This window comes from Coffea arabica, chromosome 7c (assembly GCF_036785885.1).
Source record: "Coffea arabica cultivar ET-39 chromosome 7c, Coffea Arabica ET-39 HiFi, whole genome shotgun sequence".
In the NCBI taxonomy this organism is placed as follows: domain Eukaryota; kingdom Viridiplantae; phylum Streptophyta; class Magnoliopsida; order Gentianales; family Rubiaceae; genus Coffea; species Coffea arabica.
In genome coordinates this window covers 7786796-7813343 of record NC_092322.1, presented here as the reverse complement: position 1 = coordinate 7813343, position 26548 = coordinate 7786796, and the positions used below count along the sequence as shown (strand labels likewise).

The 26548-nt window shown below is 37.5% G+C and overlaps 4 protein-coding genes across 13 annotated transcripts; 3 read left to right on the top strand and 1 right to left on the bottom strand.

The window, feature by feature from the left end:
- The first annotated feature begins 4351 nt into the window (after nt 1-4351).
- LOC113698423 (F-box protein At4g35930) lies at nt 4352-7340 on the top strand. Of its 7 annotated transcripts, none has more exons than XM_027218242.2 (7): nt 4603-4788; nt 5056-5108; nt 5286-5338; nt 5573-6093; nt 6378-6452; nt 6627-6736; nt 6850-7340. In XM_027218242.2, the coding sequence occupies exons 4-7, from the start codon at nt 5653-5655 to the stop codon at nt 7109-7111; spliced, it is 888 nt and encodes a 295-aa protein (XP_027074043.1). In that variant the 5' UTR covers nt 4603-4788; nt 5056-5108; nt 5286-5338; nt 5573-5652; the 3' UTR covers nt 7112-7340. The 7 variants fall into 7 exon arrangements, with proteins under 7 accessions (XP_071912648.1, XP_027074043.1, XP_071912650.1 ...); XM_072056549.1 differs by having other exon boundaries at nt 5542-6093; nt 6411-6452; XM_027218240.2 differs by having other exon boundaries at nt 5542-6093.
- Nucleotides 7341-9034: 1694 nt separating this feature from the next.
- LOC113699198 (protein FREE1-like) lies at nt 9035-12748 on the bottom strand. The gene is made up of 10 exons (XM_027219380.2): nt 11760-12748; nt 11517-11603; nt 11294-11425; nt 10943-11074; nt 10754-10819; nt 10538-10648; nt 10312-10404; nt 9656-9689; nt 9454-9524; nt 9035-9360 (listed from the first exon to the last, which is right to left on the bottom strand). Exons 1-10 carry the CDS (start codon nt 12555-12557, stop codon nt 9283-9285), a joined length of 1602 nt encoding a protein of 533 aa, XP_027075181.1. The 5' UTR covers nt 12558-12748; the 3' UTR covers nt 9035-9282.
- A 2741-nt stretch (nt 12749-15489) lies between these two features.
- LOC113701113 (heavy metal-associated isoprenylated plant protein 27-like) lies at nt 15490-16922 on the top strand. 3 transcript variants are annotated; one of them, XR_003450824.2, is made up of 3 exons: nt 15490-15698; nt 15804-16463; nt 16689-16922. XR_003450824.2 is itself a non-coding variant. In XM_027217815.2 (2 exons), the coding sequence occupies exons 1-2, from the start codon at nt 15603-15605 to the stop codon at nt 16188-16190; spliced, it is 483 nt and encodes a 160-aa protein (XP_027073616.1). In that variant the 5' UTR covers nt 15490-15602; the 3' UTR covers nt 16191-16922. The 3 variants fall into 3 exon arrangements, 1 of the variants encoding a protein (XP_027073616.1); XR_003450821.2 differs by having other exon boundaries at nt 15804-16606; XM_027217815.2 differs by having other exon boundaries at nt 15804-16922.
- A 757-nt stretch (nt 16923-17679) lies between these two features.
- On the top strand, nt 17680-26407 carry LOC113701112 (vacuolar protein sorting-associated protein 35A-like). 2 transcript variants are annotated; one of them, XM_027221621.2, is made up of 22 exons: nt 17680-17920; nt 18028-18124; nt 18319-18442; nt 19323-19508; nt 19777-19864; nt 20063-20119; nt 20216-20305; nt 20395-20517; nt 20749-20823; nt 20942-21001; nt 21487-21603; nt 22233-22472; nt 22545-22610; nt 22684-22773; nt 23504-23593; nt 24247-24336; nt 24658-24726; nt 24805-24885; nt 25048-25155; nt 25252-25355; nt 25631-25744; nt 25860-26407. In XM_027221621.2, the coding sequence occupies exons 1-22, from the start codon at nt 17828-17830 to the stop codon at nt 26068-26070; spliced, it is 2373 nt and encodes a 790-aa protein (XP_027077422.1). In that variant the 5' UTR covers nt 17680-17827; the 3' UTR covers nt 26071-26407. The 2 variants fall into 2 exon arrangements, with proteins under 2 accessions (XP_027077422.1, XP_071913633.1); XM_072057532.1 differs by lacking the exons at nt 17680-17920; nt 18319-18442.
- The last annotated feature ends 141 nt before the right edge of the window (nt 26408-26548 follow it).

The window sequence follows — 26548 nt, the reverse complement described above, 5'->3', positions numbered from 1 at the left end:
ATGGTGAAAGAATAATAATATATTGAACCAAAGCTCGATGAATGACCTACCACTAAACTGAGTGCGAATGGACAGATTGGTAGTTTTATTTAATTAGTGTGTTCTTTTCCGAACACTTCATGGCAGTGCATGCTTTAATTTTTAATACAGTAATGGGTACCATTCACTAATTAACAATGATTTATTCTTAATCATCTTGGTGGTTAGCTCAACCTGGGGATATTGGTGCATTATGACTGATATATTTATATATTTTTCCCCCACTTTTTTGATAGGTTCTGAATATTGTTGGCACTGCCATCCCTTCCTCTGGCCCAGAAAAAGTAGGTGCAAAAAAAAAAAGTTGATGTTCTTTTTCTATCCATTAACTTGTAATTTCATTTTCTCACTCAAAATAATCACCTAATTGAAGACGACAAGGCCGGTCATAAATAAGGTACACTAACTTGTCATGTTTTGATGCAGCTAACCGAACGGTGATAAATGACCAAATGGAGAGTTATGAGAAAGTAACCATCGATCCTCTTTTAACGTATATGTCCTAACCAGATTAAGGTGAAAAGAGGATTTGGGTTGTCATTCTTGATTTCACTTCTGAACCACTTCCATGCCTCTACGACCACTCAAAAATTCAGGCGACTTGTTGAAAGGGTTTGGTGACTTGAAGTCTAAGTGACTTGCTTCGAATAAATAAATAAAAGCCTTGAAGTCTAAAAGTGGTAAACTTTGGGTGAAGTTTAAGGGTCGAGTTATTCTTGAGACTGCAAAAACGAACAAAATTTCGAGCTTTGGGATATCATATATACTCTTTCAGCTGCATGTCTATCACTAATAATACAAGTTTCAACTTTCTAGTAGCAATAGTAGTTACCCTTTCTTTTTTTTGCCCTGTCTGCGATAAGAGCAATCAGAGTTACCTAATAAAACTCACATAAACTCAAGGTTGATTACTCCTAAGTCCTGTCCTGCCACCTTGTTTTTTTCATAAACAGAAGAAACACACACACTCAATTAGATTAAAACGCTCAGAAACTCATCGCCAACTTGAGTCAGAGACTAACCTAAGAAGGATCACACCATCCAGCCAATTGAGTCAGAAAGTCCCGCCAGCTTGTTAAGTGCAAAAAGGATGCGAGTCCACGGTGTCACGGGTGTGGCCGCCATTAAGGCCATTGCCAGCCGGAGTAGATTAATAAGATACTTGAAACAACTAATAAAAAGGCAAAAAGGTTGTGTCCTTTACACACACACATGCTCCAACATTAAAAACTCCATAATCAGTTGCCATCTGAACTTTCTTTCTTTTTTTTTTTTTGCCGGGCCGATGGTCACCGCCAAGCAATTAAATCTTAGTGGCGTGACGTGAGAGGTCAGGAATTCAAATTTTGCTTTCTATCAATTTGTTACTATATGTGACTGCATTTAATAGTTTTTTCTTTTTATATGGTGATTCAACTCCCATCGGCTCCCGATCTTCCTAAATTAGGATAAATTATATTATAAAAATGTTACCATTGTGACAAAAAAAAAAAAAAGTTATTGCCATCTGGGCTCACCACGCCATGGATCACAAGTTCTTTAAGGTTCGTGTCTGATTTGTGCATGTCGTCTCGTGCTCATTCTCAAAAGGCTACACAAAAGTATTAATTTGTAACACTATATTTAAAATAGAGGTGTGCTTCAACATAAAAAGAGTTGTTAGTTGTCATATAGTGCCATAGCTTCTTCATATGTTATCAGGAGCAAAAGCAAAAGGTCCTGGGAAAAAACAGAAAATGTTCTCACAATACACACAACATACGACTGGAATACTACAACGTATGCAGATTTGGTCGGAAATGTTCAAGAGAAATAGGTAGAACATTTCGGTTTGGTGAATGCTACTACATTTAGGTAAACTTTTGTGCTCGGTTGTCGTTAATAAGAAGGACTTCAATGCTGAAACATGTTGCATCCTGCACAGTCAAGTTAGCCTCTCTTTTTTTTTTTTTTTTTCGGAGACGATAAACCTATTCTATTCTACACTAAATGGGAGGGGGCGAACCTAAGAAGGTCCAAGAATAATTCGGAAGGGACTGAACCACCACCGAATCAGACGAGTGCACAGCATACCCACCTAAATTTTTTAAAAACAAACCACTTAAATGTGACATTTTTTGATGGGAAGCAAAATTTGAATCCTTGCCTCTCACCCGACCCACTTAGGTGGTGGCCACCAGCCCAAAGGCTGGTGGTTGTCAAGTTAGCCTCTCATTGTCCTTCCCTGATAGCATTTTTATTCAACAACGAGTGAATTGGAGTCAGAGAGACTTACTTTAAAGTGCAAATATCACTTCTCTCACTCCTTTTTAACCCTTCCTTTCTTTTCCTTCCCAAAAAAAAAAACATTCCTTCCTTCCATATGCTTACAATATGTAAGGCGTTTCGGAGTTCTATGGCCCAGATTCATGACTATATGTTGGAATTTCTCTAAAACAGGTTGTATCTGGGCTCACAAAGCCCAACCCAACTCAGAATGTCCTCTGAAGCTTTCAAAATGGATCAAATCTTTGTACTGATGTTTTTTTTTTTTAGTTGCACCTCAATAAACATGGTTTTGATTTTTAGGATTTTTTTTAAGCACTAAAACAGATTCTTTTAGCAGGGGGAGTGAAAGGAAGCCCCATTTGACAAGTGAGTTTTTTTTGTGTTTGTCTAAAATTTTAATGCAGGTTACTGTAGAAGTTTTTTAAAAAATTTTTGAAGTGTGTGTTTTTTTTTTGAATATTTTGAAGTGTATAGTTTAAAATTTTTAAGAAATTTTTTGAAGTTACTGCAGCTAAAGTTTTTAAAAAACTTGTAGCAGACAAACTTGGCAAAAAAAACTTGTCTGCCAAACAAGGCCGAAGATTAGAATTTAACTTGTGTGTATAGATATACTTTAGTTACTAGATCAAGCGTCCTCCAAAATGATTTAAGTAATATCTAAGATACTCATTATAATATCGATTTATCATATATGTATATAATGAAAACAAACTTGTGTGTGTAGATATACTTACTGATATTGGCATTTTTTTTAAAAAAATTCTATTTTTTTATGGCGGTAAAGCCTTTTACTCCAACTTATGCTCTGAGGATCTTAAAACCAGAAGGAGATTTCCAGCGTCAAATCTACGTAGATAACTGTGAACTGTGATGGGAGCAGCCGAAATAAATATATGGTCATGGGACATGCATGCCTTACCTAATTGAAATTCTTAGGTGGACACGCTATGGTGACGTGAATATTCAAATGTAGTATCATGCAAATCGGATGACGCGTCTACTTGTTTTTGTTGATGAGTATTATCTCATTCTCCTTGGGAATCCGACATAGGATAGCTCGTATTTTGCCTGCACTGTAAATATATATATATTTTATCACGCAAATAACTTTTTTATTTCACGTACGATATATTATAAAAAAAATGCTATAATGCTACTCTATTTTTTTTTTTTCTAAACAATCTTTCATCCAAACACACTCATTCAAACTCCCTCCCAAATTATCCTCACGGTTTATTAGTGAATGGATTGTATTTTGAGAGACTAATTTAAAAATGTGAATATCACCTCCTTTATCTGCACTTTTAGAAATTATTTCTAAACAGAAAACTCATCACGCAAAACAAAAAAAAAAAAGGTGAAAACAAAATGTATCCATTAATATTGATCATTTTTTTACAATTGTTCATGCCCCTTGTTCAAATAACCCTATCTAGGATAACCCAAGCAAGTTGATTGGTAAGAGTTAAAATTTGAACGTAAATTTTATTATTGAGATTATTTGGCGTGTACAGCAGGAATTTAGGCCTTGTTTTGATTGCATGTTTTTTTGGAATTTTTTGTAAAAAAATTATTTTAGTGATTTGATGTATACAAGGAAAAAAGATAATAGGAAAATGTAGGTTTGTTTGGACAGAAGATTATTTGCCCAAATATATTTGCTTATATCACCATTACAAATTTCAATACAGTTTTTTATTTTTTTCAATTAATTTTTTATCTCACATACATCACATCACATCACATCACATCACAAAAAGTGCTACAGTAAAAAATATTTCAAATAATTTACAATCCAAACACACTGTGTGATCACAGAAAACGACACAATTTTCGACAAAAAATGACTATCCAGTCGGGGCCTTACTTTTTTTCCTTTTAAATAAGTAAAAAAAGGGAGAAAAACTAGTACTGCATTTAATTGGCTGAAATAAACTCACACACACTTAATTAGACTAAGCACAGGCACGAGAGTTAACAGTTAAATTGACCCGAAAGCAATACAAAGAGGGACCATAAGAAAAACGTCCAGCTAATTGGTGGCAGCGAGAATCTATCCGCTGCCGCCATCTACGCTTAACTAAGGTGACCCAAAGGGGCGAACTTAGGATTCTCTGAGGGACCCCACGAACTCCCGCCCACTCCTGCATGTATACCCAATCCCGAATCGCCACGTGCACATCCAACTTGTCAGTTTCTGGGTAACTGTTGCTGGAAAAATTTGGCGGGCAAATCTATCCATAGCAAAATTCAAACACCACTTTTTAAGCAAAACCCTAGGTAACCTGACCCCCCCCCCTTTCCCCCCCAAACCATCCCAGCCGCTGCCCCATTTCCCCCATCATTTCACTCCCTCCGTCTTTCTTTTCTCTCCCTCTTCCTCCCTCTTTTTCTGTCTTTCCCTGAACTTCCTCCCTAAATTAAATGTTTTATATGTATTTTTGTATTCATTAAGGGTTCTCTAATTTGTGGTTTATACAGGTTAGTTTCTGTTCTATAAATTTCTCGATGATAGTGCTGGGTATTGGTGTTGGATCGAATTGCTCATTTTTCTGAACTGTTTTGGTTTCTTTCGCTTTTAATTTAGCTGCGGATTGATAATTTTTGGGTTGGAAATGTAATTCTCAAAAACTGCAGAGAAGTTTAGGCATTTCTGAATAGTACTCCTAGTAGCCTAGGGATTTGTGTACATTTAAATTAGGTTGTTTATTGAATTTTATGTTATTTCTTGGTGTTACTTTTCTGCAGGGGAATAGCTTGAAGTTTTGTTGAGGATGAGATACATGTAGTATTTATTCAGGGTAGGGTGTCTATTTTGTTGTAATCTCCCTGTTAATTAGTTGGATTTATTGTTAATTACACTTTTTATATGCATATCCACACTTTAGCGATATTCTGTTCTTTATTTAAGTATTTCAGATGATCCCCCTTCTTTTTTTTTTTTTAGTTTGTTTTTTTAATTAACCTTTATACCTCAGGTTTAAGTAGAGGGTATTATTTGAATGGCTCTGGATGATGTGGACCTTTCGTGGTATGTAAATTTTTAGTTTCGTACTGGATATACTTTTCCAGCGTAGTTTTCTGCCTTTTCTGATAATAAAAATAATCTTTTTCTTTGAAATTTAGTTTCATTTCATTTGGGTACTCTATCTTCTTATCATTTTGTACGGCGAAATATGCTTGTAAATTTTATGCTTTTTGTTTGAATTTGGATCATTTCATGAATTCTGTTAGGGTTTGAAGTTGAAGTCTGGTTTACTTGAAGGAGAAAGGTGAGGCCTTGAAACCGGAAGATCGATCTGGAGACAGCCAAAAAGGAGAACAATTAGCAGAACCAAGTTTAGAATGGGAAAAGTGTCTCCAAAGGACAGGGAAACTAAGACTGGCAAACAGAAAAGAAGGCCAAGGAGTTCAAGCAACAAGTATCTTAGACCGGGGGCTCTTGCCCAGCTTCGATACAACAAAGCATCTGCTGCTAAATCTTGTACAGATCTTGGGAAGAAAAGGGTCGCTCTGGTGGATGCAGACAAGCAAAAAAATGATGTTATACTTGAAAATAAAATTATCAACAGAAGCCCCACAATTTTATCACCTGTAAAGTTTGGGTTTGGTTCTGCTATGGAGAAGAGCCCCACCATTTTATCGCCCATACGATCTGGGATTGGTCCTCTTTTTGGGGCTATTGACAGTTTTAAGCAGAATAATTTGCAGAAAACACCAAAAACACCACGTGCTGAAGAGTGCAAGTCTGAGTCCAGGATTGAGTCTCTCCCCATGGATTTACTGGTATTTACTATCTGCATGACTCTCTTGATTGTTGACTCCTCACTAGTGTCTTCAACTTTGAGTTCCACTAGTTTGTTACAAAGATCTTATCAAACTACTTTAAATTCGTTATTGGTTGATATTCTTAGATCGCAAAAGCACTGCAATCTTAGCATTCTGATCTTCAACATTTCTCTTCTGCATAATCCAGAAAGCTGATACGTTAAAGTATTGCTGTGTTCTGTTTTAATGCATCTAGTTTTCATTAAAATCAATGACTAATTTGTCATCGTTGTCTGATTGAGGTCAAAATAATGTGCCACCTGCACCATGACCAGCTCCGAGCAGTTTTCCATGTCTCTCAGAAAATCAGGAAGGCGGTGAGTCTATTTCTCCTGGGTCTCTATGACTGAGTCTTTTGTTTTTGGTTTTTAGTGGGGATGGGGGGTGCTTATGTGAATTGTGTTCTTTCTTTTCCTCTGTGGACACATCTCTTTCAGAACATATGCAGTTGATGCTCAATGGCTCATTGGTGCTTATACTCATTTGACTAGGTTATACAAGCAAGACAGTTTCACTTTAATTATACTACGCCTGATCGAACTCGACAAGAGATGCTGAGAACAATGACTCCTTTGCCAACCGATCACTGGCCCTTTATGAGGTTTGAATGGTGCTCTATCTTGAGACTTGGTTCTCTTTCCTTGTTTTTCCCCACTGAAAATTGATCAATACAGTCACATATTGTTTCAATTTATACATTTGAGTCACTTGCAGCAAGGGAGATGGAAAAGGTATTTGGATACCTAGCCCACACACCCCAAAGGCACCAAGGCATGGTCCTAGGCCTCCCTCGCGTCTCAAGTTTACTGAGATGCGGCAAATTGCAGCTGTTCTCTTCCAGGAGTCGGCATTTCCTTCAAGGTGCTTGGTACCATCAGCATTATCCCAACCTATATGCAAATCCTTGGCTTCTAATAGAGCATTATTTTATGAGGAGGAGTTATGCCAGGCGGTTGCTCAGAATAAACTCCGTTGATCTTTATGGCCGTATAATATTTATCTGCTATTGGTATGTATATAGTATGATATCTACCTCTTTGCCTTTACTTGTTTCAATTGGAGAGTGCAGTTTTGTAGTCTTGCTGGAGCACTTGTTCTGAGCTATGAAGTTTAAGGATGGCAAAGATATATTAATGATTGAGTGAATAAAAACTTCAGACAGGGTCTCTTGTATAGTATATATATAAGTATATTTTGTTTTTACAGTTGGTTTCCTTTTTTTTTGGGTCTGCTCGCTCTTCTTTTTTCTGTAAATCTGGAATGTCGGCATTGAATGCTTCGGAGTCTATGTTTCACCATGGAGTGAATTTTGAATCCTGTAAATTAGTCTGCTCGCTCTTATCAATGTTAGATGCTTTACCCAGAGTTTCCAATTTCAAAAGGTTGGGTATTAAGTTTCCCTTAGTATTGCCATGAAAAGTATCCAAATATCGTTTCTTTAATTTTCTTTTTTTCGCTTAAAGTGGAGTCAGTCTATCAGACACTGGTGCAGAGTACTTCTGCGGCCGTTGATGGACGCCCTTCATTTTATCAACAGGAACAATGATTATCATTCGTAGTCTCGTAAATAAATGTTATTGAAGTTCCTCAGGTTTAATGGCCTGTAATTGTTGCTTCTTGACTGCACATCTGCAATTGATGTACCCTCAGTCCACTTAAGATGAGCGTGAATGAGATTTAACCAAATATTTGACGAGATTTCTGGTCCTTTTGGCTGAAATACTAACGCTAAATTTTTTTTTTGCTGCAATAATAACATTTTTATAATCTAATCTATTCTAACTATTAATGCTAATTTTTTTTTGCTGCAACAACAACATTCCTATAACCTAAAATCTATCTTAAATGCTAATGCTATTTTTTTTTGTCGCAATGATAATATTTCTATAATCTAATTTATTCTATTCTACAGGAATAACATTCGTATAATCTAATTTATTTTAAATATTAATATTTTTTTTTATCGCAACGATAATATTTCTATAACCTAAAATCTATTCTAAAATACAAATGCTATTTTTTTTTTTTGTTGCAAAGATAACATTCCTATAACTTAATTTATTCTATTCTACAGAAAGGAAAAGTCTAAAAAAACTGTGTAAGTTAACAGATATACAGATCTAGAGACTGTGTAAATTAATAGGTATACAAATTTGACTAGATAGATATACAGATCTGACTAAGATCAAGATTGTGTAAGGACAGGTATTCAAAGGGATGCTCTTATACCTCCTTTGAATTTTTTCATTGGAAGTGGGATTCGAACACAGCATCCTTTTTAAATTTTTTTCATTACAAGTGAAATTCAAATTCCCAACCTAACAGCTCGACGATTAGTTCTTTTGGTAGCCATTGAGCTAAAGCTCAGTAGTTTGAAATACTGATGCTAATTGCAAACAGAAATGTCATCAAACGCAATAACTGATGAGTCAAAGTGCGTGAGAAGTTAAGAATGACGCCTTCACATTCCTAACAATAACATACAAGAACGCGGAGGCCAAGTCAACACTGTAACGCAATTTCTAAATATTTTTCATTTATTCTGACGGGCAGAGGCAGAGAGGAAAGGCTACTAAGGGAAGGATCAGCCGCGGGTAATATGAGAAATTGTACGTGACTGTGTTTGGACAGAATATTATTTGAAATAACAACGGTAACGGTAACATTTTTTGTGATATATGTGAGATAAAAAATAATTAAAAATATATAAAAATAAATTAAAAAATATATTTATAATGCAAACGAAATATTATTTGAAAGACAGTCCAAACATAGTGTAGCATTATTTGTATTAATCTAAATTACTCATAAGCTGCAGCAGAATTTGATCACCGAAGTTTCATAATCATAATCGATTGAACAAGCAATTAGCAGGACAGATAACGTGAATCGCCAGCAATTAAAATGCCTTACGCTGTACCATTTTTTAAAACTGTATCCACAAACAGTGAAACAGAAATGTTTATTCAGAATATTACATAGTCAGGATTCCGTATAAAAAATGCTTACACAAACAGAATCCAACAGACATACGAACAACAGAATTTAAACATATCTCTCCAGATGAAAGTAATAAATACAAATTTGTAAATGGTTAATTGTGCGCGGATTTTGTACAAGCCCAGAGTGACAACATGCTGCTACTGATCAATGAGCGCCCACAAGAAAAGGGTGCTGGCAAACACTGCATTCAATGGTCTCAGAACCAGAGGCCGGAACCTGAACCTGCAAAGAATTTAAGTCATAAATAATTGTTCATCTCATCAATTGCGAAAATACTTTAAAGCTTAACAAGACGAAGAAGGCCATGCTTCAAACCTGTAAGTGGACTGTGCAAGTTGGACATGCAACCTCTCTCGTCCGTGTTCCAAATCCATCAGAAGCTACATCTGCAGAAACTAGAGCTTTAGCTAAAGTTTAGGGTGCTCAATGTTCGACAAGTTCAATTCTTCTTCGAACATTTCTTTTTCTTTTATAACAAAGAGGCAATAAGAGCCCAATCTAAGCTAAGAGTGACTACCTGATGATGTCTTGCGATTTTTGTCCATCTCCTCCTGTAACACAATCAAATAATACAAAAACATAAACGGCATGTATGTCACCAGAAATTTGATGTGTGACATGCTATAATGTGTCTTCTAATTCAAAGTAAGAATCTGAAATTGTTTTAACAAGATTAGCATAAGCAGTACAATCCGTGATGATTCAAGTACACATGAAATACATTTGCAATATTACAATTCATTCTCATAAGAATCCTTGGAAAGGCAAGCATGAAAAGCTCATACAGGAGAAAATTGGAGACAAATGAGATCCTATGCAAAATGCTTGAGATTGCATGGGGCAAAACACTAATTATTTGACTGAAAGAATGAATTCAACATTCAAAGACTTTAACCTTAAACCAGGCATTTTCATGTGTAGCACCTTTTCTCTGAAGACAAATCATTTCAAAAGCAAAAAAAAAAGCCAAAGAATACATAGTTTGCAACTCTGTGTGCAGGCTAATCCGAACTTTAAATTCATGAACTGCTACTGAACTAAACAGCATGAACTCAAGCGCTCTCATATCATCCTCAAAATAAAAAGTCACTTCTAATTTAGCTAAATTGCAGCATCCTGAACAGCATATCAGTAGACTGTGTTACAGAAATCTAGTTTATGTAGAGCAGTTACCTTGAGTTTTCTCACAAGCTCCTCGTGACTCTGAGCTCCAACGAATCTGGCAGCTGCTTCCCTTGTGTTACTCAGCCTCTGAGTAACTTCTGCCTGCAAAGATGAAAGTCAAGAGAGCACGTCAATAGGAAGCCAGTTACCATACAATCAAATTGAATTATAAGTTTCAAATGTATCACTCTCCTTACAAAAGCATAAATAATAATTACAGATACCAAGTTCATACCAAGCATCGGTCACAAACACGAACTGGTTGAGCATTCTCATCAGCAGTAAGGGCAATTCTACCTTGTGTGCACTTGTCACAAAAAATATCCCCACAATTCCTACAATGATGCTGAAATGGACAAGAATGAAGCATGAGGTTCAACAATCAATTACGAAATTGTTTTAAACATCCAATTCTGTGTTATATAATGATTGTTTATTTTGCAGGGCACACCTTCCGGTTAAAAGCATTGAAAATTGATGAACACGCGGTACATTTGTTAACTGCTTCATCAGGAACCTAATGGGGACAAACAGAGCAAAGAAATCAAACACAAAGAAATAAGAATTCTGTTATGACAAATTCTTCACAAACAAAGTACGAAAATTTGACTAATAAAATAGTATAATAATCAGTTCTAACCCAGTGATCCTTCTCTTCATGTCCCAGCTTCATCAAGTTCATCCAATCAATAAATGCTTTCTTCCTTTCTGCAGGTTGGTCGGCATCCTTCACTGCATCTGAAGGTTTAGTTGTTCCGCCCATTTCCTTGACCTACTTGCATGGGATGAGGTATCAGAATATGTACCCGAGTAAATTGCAAGAATAGCAATCATGGGATGACTATATTCAGATGGCAGAAACCAAGGCCTAGTTGGAATTTATGCCAGTCACACCGTGCAAAAAAGAAAAAATGTGCACGCAGAAAAGCTACATGCTTGTACGTAAGATACAAATTCACCAAAGAAAAATGCCACAGTGGAGATCTTTAACCTGAATGCTTGCTGCTGCCACCGTGTCCAAAATATTGTTTGTTGTATAGCTATTCGATTTCAGCCTGATGCGTCTTGGTTCAATGTCAACAGAACTTTTAGCCCAAAATGCAAATATATACGAGTCCAACACCTAGAAAGAGAGCGCAAAATAATTTTCCATAAACTATTTAGCAAATTAAACAAGACAACGAGCTTAGATATGGAAATAGTTGCTGACTTACATCCCATCTGGTGACACCCTCAAGTGGGTATATCTTTAATGTCCGACTAGTCGCTGGATCAAGTATACGAATTCCATCTAAACCAATCTGTAACACAATTATTATGCCTAGTAATTCAGCAACAACAGAACGCCGGAAAAGATCTAAAAATCACATCTTTCTTATAAAGCAAACTAAGAAAAATCAAAATAATTTCATGCTCAATCCCTCCTAAATTTAACAATATAATGACATATCACAAACCTGGCAGAGCACATCCATGTCAGACTGACTTGCACCTTCGGATAAGAGCCTGACTCGGTATTTCTGCACGCTGCCCCTAGTATCATGCAGCTCCTCAGGCTTTGGAGCTGCCTTCACAATCTTAGGAAAGCTTCCAGACCCATTCTGCTCCTTCCCACCGGGAACATTAATGGGCCTCCCATAATCATCAAACAGCACTCCACCACTCTCGAGTCGAGACCGGGTCCCTTTAGCACCATAGGGCTCTGAATTTCCCCCATTATATTTATAAACCCCAGCATCATACATCCCCTGATCACCATATCCCCCATGACTAACATTATTCCCGAATGAATTGTCGTAATTCTGCGAAGAACCATCATAAGAGGCCGATGAATAAGGATACGACGGGCTATAACTAGGATTTGAATTGGGATAATCGTAACTAACAGCAGCAGATGCAGCAGCAGCTCCAGGATTCTGATCGTACGGATAATAGGAAGTTTCCAGATGAGGGAAAGAGTAGGAAGGTAGATTGGAGGGCTGAGAGGCGGCAGGGCTAGGGCTTATAGAATAAGAAGGGGCAGGATCAGAACTCCGGGAATGGGGAGGGTAAGTGGAGGAGGAATAATTACTGGCGGAGAAATCGGCGGAGGGCGAATAATTGGAGGAAACCGGCGGGGCAGAGGCGTAGGCGTAGGAGGGGATTGTCGGGGTAGGAATAAACTGAGAATCCACGGGGACGTTGGGGTTGGGGCCGGGATTAGGGTTAGGGCTCTGGAAGTCGGGTTGATAATACTGGTAATACGACGAGCTCATGTCGCTTTGTTGTATAATTAGTACCAGAATTTCGATCGGAAAATCGACCGGCCAGACGGAGAAGATAAAGATTTTTCTTTTCCCTTATGCTTTTTTGGGTCGGGTTTTAATGGAGAATGGAGATTTGGCGAAGGATGGATGGAAAGTGGCAGAAGATACAGAGTGGAAGGCAAGGAAGCAGGAACGGGGGCGGGGAAAGTCAAAAGATGTTTGATACGCGCTTGACGGTTCCTTCCTTACCCGCCAATGGCCGTTATTGTTCCTTCTTGTGTGCGTGGTTGGATTTTGGATCGTAGATCTTGGCGTCGGGTCCTAATTCGTTACTATTGGACCGAATAACCATTTGTACCCTTGAATTAATTATATACGGATCCTAGTTTGGTTCTTAAATTTCAAAACGGAGCACATTAGTCCTCGAAATATTTTTGGACCGCAAATTTTTAAACACGTCTTTCGTGAATATATTTTTTAATTATTTTTTTATCTCATAAATATCAAATCATTATAGTATTTTTTTTATAAAAAATTTCAGAAAAATGCAATTCAAACAAGGCCACTTAAGTGAAATCGGTAATAGAAGTGGAACAAGTTCTATACTAAAGTGGGACAAATTTATATATGAGTTCTATACATTTTTTTTTTGTGAAAAAATGAGTTCTAAACTTAAACGAGACAAATTTATATGTAAGGGACTAAAGTTGAACAAAAATTTCATACTTGAAGGAATAACGTGGACAAATTTTATACTTTAGACACTCAGATGAGATAAATTTTATATTTGATGAACTAAAATGTCTCATTTCCTAAGTTTGAAGACCAAAATGATGATTTGGATATATTTTAACGGTGCAAAGTGTAATTAACCTTTACTATAATTATTTTGGCTTCATTTGTCTTTTATCAACAATTGCAAATTGACTTTTGTTGAATTTAATAAACCTAATCCCAGAAGAACCCTCAAAAGCCGGCAACTCTTGAGGGCCTCCTAGGGACTTATCTACCCAACTAACCCAACCCCCAACCCCCAACCCCGATGTTGGCTTCATTTGTTGATTTCCCTTTTTGGTTCCTAGCAAAGTACTGATGATATAAGCCCCTTCGTACTCTCAGAAACCTGAGAATTTCGACAGATAAATGAAACCCCAGAAGACACTTCAAAAGCCGGCAACTTTTGAAGTGCTCCTGAGTACTTAACTACCAAATCCCCCAAACCCCCCCAAGCGATGTGGGATACTAACCCCACAGGGTGCCCCGCTACTAAGAGATAACGACCCCGCTACTGATGATATAAGCAATTAAATTTTTTGTAAATAATCCACTATCGAACCAATTCTATATTTTTATGCGTTGTACGCGTGTTACAAGTTCGAGACCTGTAACTTGAAGAGGGTATAGCTAAAATATGTTTTAATTACTCGTTCACACGGATGTCTTCGTTCAATTTAATTTTACTTAAAGTATCAAAAAATAAATAAATACGCAGTTGCCCCCGATTTCAACCTTAATAATTAAGGATTAATGTGTGCATATTTACAAACGCACTACGTCACAAAATCGATACTTTAAGACATCTTTTCAGTGTCGACAAGTGATAATTCCTTTTCAAAGTTCTCATTATCCCACACTTCCACAGACCATTATTATTTACTACTCCCTCCCATTTTTTATAACTGACGTTTAAGAAATTCGCTCTGGTGTACTTTTATCTGTCGTTTTATTATCCCTATATAATATTAATTATTTGTTCACAATTTTATCCTTTTATCTCTTTTTTTCAATACAGGGTTCTTAATTATTAATCCTAGTAATTATTGCTTCTCTCTTTGTAACAACCATAGTAAAACAGCACAATTTAGTACTCTAATGAGAGAAAATATGGGTAAATTGGACAATTAATGAGGGTATAAAAGGAAAGTAGTGTACAGATTTAAACAATGAAAATTTTTTCTTAATTGCTGTGCAAAATCTTAAACGCCAGTTATAAAAAAGGGGAGGGAGTACTAAAGTTTCTTGTTAATGATGTCCGACGATGCGTGGATGTGCACCAAACGCCTACCTAACTCCGCAAATGAAATTTTGTAGGAATCTTTATTAACCACTAATCAATCATGAGATGGACGAAAGAATTCTCATCTCACATACGTGGTATATCCTGCAAGAATAATAACACATTTTTCATTTTCAGCAGTAATTCTAGCTCAAGGCTTCAGAGGTGAACAAGAAAAATCTTGTTCTGATTTTTTTTTTTTTTTTTTTTTGCAGAAAATTTTTTACGTTATTTAGAAACATGTTTTTTAATCACATCTTTATCTTACATACATCACATCACAGAAAAATATTACTGATCATTATATCACATAAACTCATTATTTCCGCATTGATTGAAGCTTAACCACTATCAGCATGTTATTAGAAGAAGATTAGAGTATTCGATTCTAGCTAGCATCTTTTGATCAAACATATCCGATTAACTTTATTGCATCCGGACAAATGGGATGAGGAAACACTGCTCAGGCATCAACCGTCTGATTCTACTAGTAGCCCCCTAATGCCCAGTTAGAGCATTAATCACCGGCCACGGAAGCCACTCCAACTAGGTATATAATCATGATGATTGAAGGCAACCACTTACGCCATCAGATTAACTTCAAAAAATGACCACAAGTTCGAGGCTCCCTGCGATCAAATCAACTGCAGACTCCAGAAATTAATTGATAAGGGTAGAAATTTCATCGAAGGTTATGATAGCGTGGGGTCCCTGGGTGCCGACGTGGTCCGAGGACACATGGCTCAAAACAAGTCCTCCACGTGTGTGTCACTTGCGGGCTCCCCTGTTGCCGACCTTATGGCAACCGGTCAAAGTCGACATTTGCTGCCTCTCCTGTCTCTTAGCCTCTACTCTCTACTACTGCTATATATAGTCCCGGTGCTAATGTGCTGGGACTGCCACCAAAGGCGATTCTCTGGTACTTTCCGGCTGCATACTGCTTCTAGCTCGAACCTTATCGCACAACGTCAAAAAGCCAAGAAAAGAGTTTTCAAGAAATGGGTTTTTTAGACTACCTCTCAGATAGGTTTGAATGGCACAACACTTGGGGTGAGAGGAGAAAGCTCAAGAAACTGAAGAAAAGGCCCCTTCAGGTACGTAACCAATCAATAAATTTTTCCAAAAAGCAGTTATTAGACGTTGGTTTCTCATGCAAATAATAATAATACTTGGTTTTTTTTTTTTTTTTGGTTCATCAGACGGTGGATATAAGAGTGAAGATTGACTGTGAGGGGTGCGAAAGAAGAGTGAGGAAGTCGGTGGAACACATGAGAGGGGTTTCAGAGGTGGAGGTTGATCCGAAGAAGCACAGGTTGAGAGTAATCGGGCATGTGGATCCGGATAAGGTGTTGCGACGGGTGAGACATCGAACCGGGAAGAAAGCTCAGTTCTGGCCTTACATCCCCCAAGAGGTCGTCGAGCATCCCTATGCTCCTGGGGTTTATGACAGAAAGGCTCCGGCTGGTTACGTCCGGAACGCGGTGGATAATCCTCAGATTTCTAGCCTTGCTCGTGCCAGTTCCACTGAAGTCAAGTATATGACTGCGTTTAGTGATGACAATCCTAATGCTTGTTCCGTAATGTAAACTAGTTAGTATCCATCCATCGCGTGTGTGTATATTTACATGCAATTGCATGGGTTTTAAGAGTTCTATCCTTAATATCAGAACTGCTTCCTTTCTGAGAGAGAATAGAAGGTCTGTGAAAGGTTTCAGGCTGAACTCCCTCTCCAGGAATTATCGTCAAATCACATGACTTATCCACATTCTTGCAGCCAGTTTCCAAATTTCCCTTGACAATTTTCTCTTTCTCAATGTCCTGTATGGGAGTAGACTCAGGAATAGCAGCTTCATCAGAAGGTACTAATGAAGTCCTTTCTCGCCTTTTCTTCCGTTTCTTACTGCCCAGACTGGTGACCGGTTGGTCATCCTTGAGTTGTTCAGATGCAGCATTTGTGACGGATATGCTTTCCTGTTTGTCTGTCGTACAGGATGCCAGCTGGGTAACCTTTTTCCTTTTACTAGAATGTGAACGATCTCTGACATTTTCTTCCATTCCTAAGTTGAGGCTTTTCTCTACAGCAGGCTCAGATTGTGATGTTTTAAGAGCTGCCGCTATGTCACTCCAGTACAAATCTGAAGTCTTACGCCCATCAACATCTTTGTCTCTTATCTCCATCATAATTTCTTCTTGGGCATCTTCTTGGGCAGCACGACACCGGATGCATCTTTATGCTGTATAACCAAATGAGAGGACAGTCAAGTCAGCTTCTTTGTATTAGTTAGGTGATGATTTGCAATAAAGTGGCTTTTCTAACACATTTTTCTAAAGACGCCCCATCTTTTCTCTCGAACATTAATCGACCAAAAATATAATCAAAGATTGAACCATAATTACAACTAACTTCTACAAACAACGGTGGAAATTTCCCAATACTTGTACATCTAATTTTGCTGTTGCATATTTTAGCAGTTTGGCAATGGGTGTGAGGGAGTCATATGCGGTAACCTGAATTTTTTCCCTCTTTTGTTTCTTCCTACTTAATAAGGTTTTGCCTTGACTTGTTATTACAAACTCTTGGAATTCGAATTATGTATCAAGTTGGAAAAACATTCGATTTAGCGCAGAAACTAGATACTCGTTATTTTTAGATTCCCATTTAAGTTTCACAAAATTCAGAATTAGTGTAGAATCGAGTCTAAAAAATAACAAAAGTTAATCCGATGCATTATAACAAAATAAAAATATTGTGATGCAAGCGACTCGATTCGGTTCGTTTGCGCTCCGAGTTAAGATGCATGAATGCATCCTTTGAGTCAAAGATCGAAAAATTGTTATGGATTAAATTGGTAATTTCACGAATTTAATTTACTCTATTAACCATCAAGTTGTTAAGTTCGAGGGCCAAAGATTAAAATTAGGTTCTTTGAAGAATTCCACTAAAGAAGCCAATTTTTAACAAATTGCCCTCCGGCCCCTTCCACTTTAGAAAGGACCAATTTGGATTTGGGTTCTTTCAAATAATCCAATCCAACAAAAAGAAAAAGGGCGCTGACTGGCAGTTGCTCCAAGCCTGTGATAGAGAGAGAGAGAGAGAGAGAGAGAGTCAAAACGTGACCATAATTCGTCGTCGTTTACGAGAACAGCTCCTCTTTGGTGCTACTGGTAATTAGTAAAGTTAATAACAATAGACAGAAACAGGAGAGGGCGAAAGAGGATCGTGATGCATCATAACGGAGTCGAAGACGAAGAAAAATGGTTGGCCGCCGGCATCACCGGCCTGCAGCAAAACGCCTTTTTTATGCATCGAGCTCTGGTAATACGTTTTTTCTTTTTGTTTTTCTTTTGGGAGCATGAAAGTCGGTCAATGAAGTCGTTCAACGTAAACCCTAATTGGAGTTGTTTGGATCGGATTGCAAAAAGGATTCGAATAATTTGAAGGATGCGCTCAAGTACTCAGCTCAGATGCTTTCGGAACTTCGGACTTCGAGGCTTTCTCCTCAGAAATATTACGAATTATGTATGTTTTACTGATCGGATCTTGCATTTTGAGACTGAGATATTTATTTGGTTCATTTATTGTAGAAATTTATTTGTTTGGTTCACTTATTGTCTATTTTTTTGGGGATGGGGGTCGGTGTTATTAAGCAAGTGTTCGTTCATATATTGGCTTTTTGACAACTGATAAGTCTGGGAATTTTATTTTGCTTTTAGATATGCGAGCATTTGATGAATTAAGGAAGCTAGAGATTTTTTTCAAGGAGGAGACCAAGCGTGGTTGCTCAATAGTTGAATTGTATGAGCTGGTGCAGCATGCTGGCAACATATTGCCCAGGCTGTGAGTAGGATTCTCTTTGTAGATGTTACCGTTTTCTTAAATTGGAAGTCAGAAAATTTACAGTTTAAAAGAATGGAAGATTTGCATCCGACTTTTATTTCTGAAGATAGGACCTAATAGTAGGATATACTTATACCTCTTCCGAGTAATTATTAAAGTGCTTGTATGCATGTAATTTGGGTTGAATATGCACTTAATCTAAATGTGTAATTACAACTTACTGTCTATGATTTATGTCACGAGGAAGACTGTCAGTGTGTGTATAATAGACCAGTGAGACTAGTATAAATGAGAGCCATGATTGCTACACGATTGCCTTGAACTAGAGCAGCCAAGTCTTTGAGATTAGCATTTCTTGATTGACGTCTGTTCATATGTAGTGCTTCTGGAGATAAGAATATACCTGTCTGGAAAATTATGGCCAAGGGCAAGTTTAGAACCTTCAAAATTGGGTGGGATATAGGTTTTTGCACTTTTATAGTTAAGCACTGTTGTGCCACGTTTGAATTTTAGGTCATCAGCTTTCTCCACCACCATCTAGCTCAGTGTTGCCTAAAGTTTGGCAATGAATGAGTTTGACTTTTTTTCGTGTTCCTCTTTATTAAGTTGATGCTTGTAGCTAAAGTTAGTCTGCACGCTTCAATCACCAAAATCCCCCCACTCTGACCTCTTGAGGAGAGGGATGGAGGGAAGAGAAGTTAAATAACTTTCATGACAATGTGTTGGTGTTCTTTTGGTTATAATATCCACCAACCTAATATATACTATTCGACAAAAATAAATCTACCATGGAGCACATGGTGGATGTGCAATTCTCATTTCTTGGGCTTTTAGTTGCAACCTGCAGCATTAATTTCAGATTCTTCTTTCTTTTATTCAGGTATCTCCTTTGTACTGTTGGGTCTGTGTACATAAAATCCAAGGAAGCTCCCGCAAAGGATATTCTTAAAGATCTTGTGGAGATGTGCCGTGGCATACAACATCCTTTACGTGGGCTCTTTCTAAGGAGTTACCTTTCTCAAGTCAGTAGGGATAAATTACCTGATCTGGGTTCTGAGTATGAAGGGTAAGCACCTAAATCTGTGTATATTATTGCTAATTTTTGTTTGACAGCTCTATCTGTGAGGATTTAATAAGTGTCTCTGTCCATAAGGGAATCAAGAAGAGTAAATTAATTTTGGTAATGCATGTAGGATACAATAAACCCTGATAAAGCTGTCTGTTTTCACTGTTTTCTCTTCATTGTATCCTTTGTTTTTCCATTTTTTTCTTTCTATAAGAGTGTTTGTACACTTTTTAATCTCTCTTTTGTTTATTCCCGCTTTAATTTATAGGGATGCTGAGACAGTCTCGGATGCTGTGGAGTTTGTACTCCAAAATTTCACAGAGATGAATAAACTTTGGGTTCGAATGCAACATCAGGTTGGTTGACAGTTTTGTGGACTCTGTTACCTGCTCTCATGCTTAGACATGCGCCATGCCTGCTAGCGTGTCTCGAGGGCAAAAAGTAAATCATGAGAGCATGGTTTGTCATCATGCAGGTGTTTAATTGCTTGTCAATGATTCATACTCTTTGCTGATCATGAGTTGAGGATTGCAATCGGGCTTTATGGTCTGCAGGGACCTGCTCGGGAGAAGGAGAAACGTGAAAAAGAGAGGAGCGAGCTTCGTGATCTTGTAATAATCTGTAATCCAAGATAGGGTCTACCAGTCATTTCAGATGAACAATGATTATATTCACTCACGCAAGAGTTCTCCTGTGATCTTTACTAGGTGGGGAAGAACCTACATGTTCTCAGCCAGATTGAGGGTGTTGACCTTGATATGTACCGAGAGACTGTTCTTACCAGGGTCTTGGAGCAGGTATTATTGGTTTTCCTCAAGTTTGTTTTCAAGTTTTCTGGATTCTCAGTGTAAGTATAATGCTAGGGTGCCTTTATTGTTACTTCCAGGTAGTCAACTGCAAGGATGAGATTGCACAATGCTACTTGATGGATTGCATAATCCAAGTATTCCCTGATGAATATCACTTGCAGACACTTGAAACTCTACTGGGTGCTTTCCCACAGCTTCAGGTTGATTTTGCTTCTCGTTTAGGAGAATCTATGGATTTTTGAAATGTTTAAGTGCATAGAGTTAGATTGGACAGATTGGATATTTTTGGATGACTGTAAGGATTCATTCCTATGTGTATTATTATTCCAATGCTTTTTGACAGATCTCTGAACATTTTTCAAGCCAAAGTGCTATACGACCACTCTGTTTACTAGCATTAAAGACACTCGTGTTTTATGTATCCTTTTCAGCCTTCTGTTGACATCAAGACAGTGCTTTCTCGACTAATGGATAGGCTGTCAAACTATGCTGCTTCAAGTGCAGAAGTAAGTAATTTGAAAGTCTATATTTCTGTCAATTTGTGGTGCTTAAATGTGGATTTTGGTTTGTGGAATTTCCTAAAATTCATTTATCTATATAACTGCCAGAAATTTAATGTTGCAGGTTTTACCTGAGTTTTTCCAAGTAGAAGCTTTTGTGAAACTGAGTAATGCCATTGGCAAGGTAAATATGCGCTGTTCCCCATGAAAGTTGTTCATAATCTTTGTTTAAGTTCTACACGATAACAAAAATCCTTGCATCTGCAAAAGTTGTTTGCTTTGAGCATGTTGACCTTTACAAGTTTTGAAGTTAACATAATGTAGCAATTGTCAAACGACTCAAACCTTTTCTCTGCTTGTTCTACAAAAATGAGGGTTCTGATTAACATGTTGTAGTTCTTCTTCTCCATTTTCTTTTGCTGTTGCTTTAGTGGGGTTGCTTTGTTGAATTGTGGGAGGAAAAGGTTCCTTTGTCTGCTTGTGCAATTAGAAAGGCTACTGAATAGAGTTAATCTTTCTCTATAAGTTCCTTATCTTTGGAAAAATGAACCCTTCCTGCTAATGCCTGAGAATGGGTCAGCAGTTTCTCTTTCCTTGTTGATTAATCAATTAGGATGGATATCCAAACTATTTCAGAAATATCTGATCTCATGACCATTTATAATGCAGGTGATTGAGGCGCAAGATGACATGCCAGTTATTGGAGTTGTAACTTTGTATTCGTCTCTTTTGACATTTACGCTTCAAGTGCACCCAGATCGTCTTGATTTTGTGGATCAAATATTGGTAAATCATCTTTGCATATTACGTTAGAGTTTTATTGTTACTTTTTATGTAGATTGCATAAGTTTGTACATCAAGGTTTTGAAAACCCATGTCCAATCTTTTCATGAACAGATGGGTGTAAGATAAGCTAAAGAACTGTTTATAATGTAGAGCAGACACATGGGTTTTTGAATTGTGTTCTAAATTTCTGTTGTAAGTACATGTTTGTGTTGTTTTCCGGAAATGGGTTTATAGTTGTCTATCTTTGGGCTCAACCATCTTTCAATGGATATTTTATTATACATAACTATGAAGATAGGCTTCATAAGTTACTCAAGATTAGCAAATTAGGGAGGCCAGGTTTGCCATGTGGCCTAGAGATGTAGTTGATTCTTCAGAAGTATATTTGATTTAGTTACAAGAAAAACATTGCCAAACTGATTTGTATTATGGCCTTATAAGAGGGATCATTTTTTTATTCTCTTTCTTGTTCAGGGACGGTTTAAGATGTAGATTTTTGTTTTCTTGAGAAAAGTCTTACTATGCTAGTTTATCCATTTGGTAATTAGCATTTCAGACATATATGAAACTTCCCAAGCGTGATACTTGCTGAAGCAGCTATGCTTCTGGGTGGTGCTACTATCCTGCAGGGCGCTTGTGTGACGAAACTTTCTGGGAAAGGAAAGCTTGAAGATAGCAAATCAAGAAAACAAGTTGTTGCACTTCTAAGTGCTCCGCTTCAGAAATACAATGATATAGATATCGCATTGAAGCTTTCAAATTATCCCCATGTGATGGAGTACTTAGACAATGGAACAAAGAAGGAGATGGCCAGTGTCATAATTCAAAGTATCATGAAAAATAAGACATTAATTTCTAACTCTGAGAAGGTATGTTTCTGAAGATGTGGTATTCTGCCCTTTCAGGTTATGTGTTGATAACTTGGGAGTATTTCCTTGTAGGTCGAGGCCCTGTTTGAGTTAATAAAGGGACTCATTAAAGATTTAGAAGGGAATCTTCAATCTGAGGTAATTTAGATTTAAACTCCTGATCAGTGGGTCAGTTATATAATTTATTATCCCCGTATTCCCTCTATTTCAGCTTGATGAGGAAGACTTTCATGAGGAGCAGAATTCCGTTGCACGTCTTATTCAAATGCTTCACAATGATGATCCAGAAGAAATGCTTAAGGTGATAACTGTTTGGCCTTATAAAATTTGAGTGCACAGTGCCAACAACATATGTATCTTTCTACTTGCTTGTTCTCTAGTATTATGGGCTTTAGTTGGGCTTGATGAAGGTACATATATATTGTTTCCCTGATGATTTTTTTTTTGGGTTGGGGGGGGGGGGGGCGGTTTCAATTCTCTCATTTCCTTTATCTCTCGTTTTCTTGTAATTAATGGATTTATGGATTTTGGCTTTCCTTAATCATCAGTACCTGTTATATTCCTTGTGTCATGTCATTCTGTGTTGAGTTTAACTGACTCTATACCATTTCAGGTAATAGGAAATTTGACTCTTGTCAAGTTCAGTTGAATGCGGTCCTACTGCTTTTATTTTGTTTTGTTTGATTTAAAATGAGGGCTGAAGTTTTATTTTCCGTTCAAGTCAACAATGCTTGTCCTGCTTTTATTTGGTTTATGGCGTGTCTTCATTCTAAAGATGAATTCTTCTTCTTTTTTTCCCCCTAAAGATGAATTCTATTTGTCTTGATACTGGGATGTTGATATAATGGATCATGTTAGATTCTGAAAGAATTACGTGGTGACAAATTTTGTCCCCCCTTAAATACCAAATAAAAGGGGGAGGGGAATGGAAGGATGCAGACTTTCTTTTCCCTGTTGCTAATCTAGCAGTTTGAAGCAACCGTTTGTTGCATTTTATACTTAGTAATGTTGACATTTTGTTATTTTTATAGATTATATGCACTGTGAAGAAGCATATTTTGGCTGGGGGACCTAAGAGGCTTCCCTTTACAGTCCCTCCCCTAATCTTTAATGCTCTCAAGGTATGTATTGGCTGTGTTGTGTGTTGGATAAGGTATAAAGATTCACAGCTTTTTGATGAAATTTTCCTGATAATTTATTGGTATTGAGGGGGATAATGGCTGTCTGCAGATGTCGGCATGACTTCTGCTGATGTATTTTTTATACTCCTTAGAGAAGCTAAACTAAATGAACAAGTGTGTACCAAGTACTGTTTCTGCATGTTGTGGGCAGTTATTGGTTACCATTATAAAGATTTTTATTGCTAAACTTAACTTATGAAATTAGTTCGATTTCCTCTTAATATATGCAGATCAAGATATCTATCTTTTCCACGCTTGACTTGGATAACTCATTAGACAGATGTTGCAACCATTCATAAATATAATTGCACTGGTTGGGGGGGGAAGAAAACTGTAACAGTGAAAGTCCTAACTTCAAATGAGAACTCCAAGGAATTAAGGAAGATGGTGTCAGGGGTGAGGACATATTCTGGGGCTGTGATACATGGATGTTTACCTCCATTTTGAATTTGGTTTAGTATCTGTTTTTAACTAAATGAACATGTGGGATTTATTCTAAATCATGAGACTCAGATTCTTTGCTGCATTTCTTTAATCTTATGTAGGCTTGACTTATTTTCTTGTTGAACTGTTTTATTGCTCGGAAAATGCAGTTGATCAGACGACTGCAAAATCGGGATGAAAATGTCGCTGAAGAAGACACACCTGCTACACCTAAGAAAATCTTTCAAATACTGAACCAGGTAGTTATGCTCAGTGAGGCTACAATAAGCCTTCATAAGGACACAGCCAGATGTTGGCTATAGAGACCCCCTCTGTGTTTTTGGTCTAGAAGTGAATTTACCTGATCTTATCTATGTGGTCCAAGTTCCTTGAATTCTTTTCAATGAACTCTTTTTTTTTTTTTTTTTTTTCGGTTTATTTGGGGGGGGGGGGTCTTCCAGCTCCTTTTCATTTTTCTTGTGCCTGTGCTCTTTGGAGCTCTGTTTGCAGGATATGCCAAACTGTAATATATCTGAATGTTCTTGTTTATACACTAAGCAGTTGCTGTTCTTTTCCTTCAGATAATTGAAGCTCTGTCCAGTGTTCCTGTACCTGAAGTTGCTATGCGACTTTACTTGCAGTGTGCTGAGGTATACTTAAATGACATTTGGCAGTAGAGATGGAATATTGTGCTTTATTTGACCTGCTTATGCATTGTTGATTCTCAGGCTGCTGATGACTCTGATCTTGAACCTGTTGCCTATGAGTTCTTCACCCAAGCTTATCTACTATATGAAGAAGAAATTTCGGTAAAGTTCATTATTTTCTTAAAAGAGAAGGATATTAGTGTACCTTGTTTGGCTTGTATATAACCTATTTTCAGGTGACCCTGAAACTGTTGGGGCTAAATTTTAATAGTGCAAGTAATTGTGCTCATTCTCTTCCTTTCTTTGATTTGGATGATGCGGTAGGATTCTAAGGCTCAAGTAACTGCAATACACTTAATAATTGGGACTCTTCAGCGGATGCACGTCTTCGGCGTTGAGAACAGGGATACGCTGACACACAAGGCTACTGGGGTAACTAGTAACATATTTTTTTTTGTAATTGGATTGAAGAGTATGGTTAATTGTGTTGAGGATCTTATTCTTGTATTACCCCTATTTGCTGTGTAGTATTCTGCGAAACTTTTAAAGAAGCCTGATCAGTGCAGAGCTGTATATGCTTGTTCACACCTTTTCTGGGTTGATGATCAGGATAGCATCAAGGATGGGGAGAGGTGAGTCATAATATATTCATTATCAATATAAGGCCACCTACTTTTACACACACACACACACACATATTTATGCTTTGCATCATTCTGATTGTCGAAATAATATCATTTAGAATCACAATCCAGATTTCACGTGTAAATGTCTGTATACGAGCTGACTGACTGTTCGTGGACACCAGTGCATTGATTTGTTTCATAAGTCGTACAATGTTGTTTGATTGATGACAGCCTTTCCTGTCCTCATTGTTATTTCCCTTCTTGGTTTTCTTCCTTGCCAGGGTCTTGCTTTGCTTAAAACGTGCTTTAAGAATTGCAAATGCCGCTCAACAAATGGCGAATGCAACTCGAGGCAGTGGCGGATCTGTCACGCTGTTCATTGAAATACTGAACAAGTGAATATTTCTTTATCGCTGTCTAAAATTTAATTTGTGGTTTATTGCGGATAAATAATGAATAAATATGTTTTACTGTTGACTTACCTATTTAATTTCCGGATTAAAATCTCAGGTATCTCTATTTTTTTGAGAAGGGGGTCACACAGATTACAGTTGCTTCTGTACAGAGCTTGATTGAATTGATCACAAATGAAATGCAAGGTGAGAATGCAACACCAGATCCAACCGCGGATGCTTTCTTTGCGAGCACACTACGCTTCATCCAGTTCCAGAAGGATAAAGGCGGTGCAGTGGGTGAAAAATACGAGGCAATTAAGGTTTGACTGGTTGGAGGTACAATGCAGAATCCACGTTTCACATGTCAAAAGCATTAAAATTTTTACAATTTTGGGGATGTGAAGAGTTTTTTTAGTTCTTGGACAATGAAGAGAATCATTTGGCTGCAACATATGGGTTGTGGAATGTAGTCATTCTTTGGGTTTTGACTATAGTCAGGCATTCAAACATCTGGGGAGGTTTTGTATATTAACTTGGTTGACGAGTATAGCATAGGATGGACAATCTTTGTAAGAACCCTTTTTTCTTTTTTTTTTTTCCAACAATAATTGTTGAAAGTAACTTTTTTCTTATTCATGTGATATCTCGGAGATTTCACTTCTAGCAGAGACCCGTAACGTGAATTTTCCTTTTAATTTGTGTACGCGTGGGCATTGTCTCTCGCCTGTTGTCGGTTTTCCGTGTCGTCTTGGATAGCACGGCTTTAAATCGCAAACGATGTGGCTTCCATTCTGGCCGCCGTAC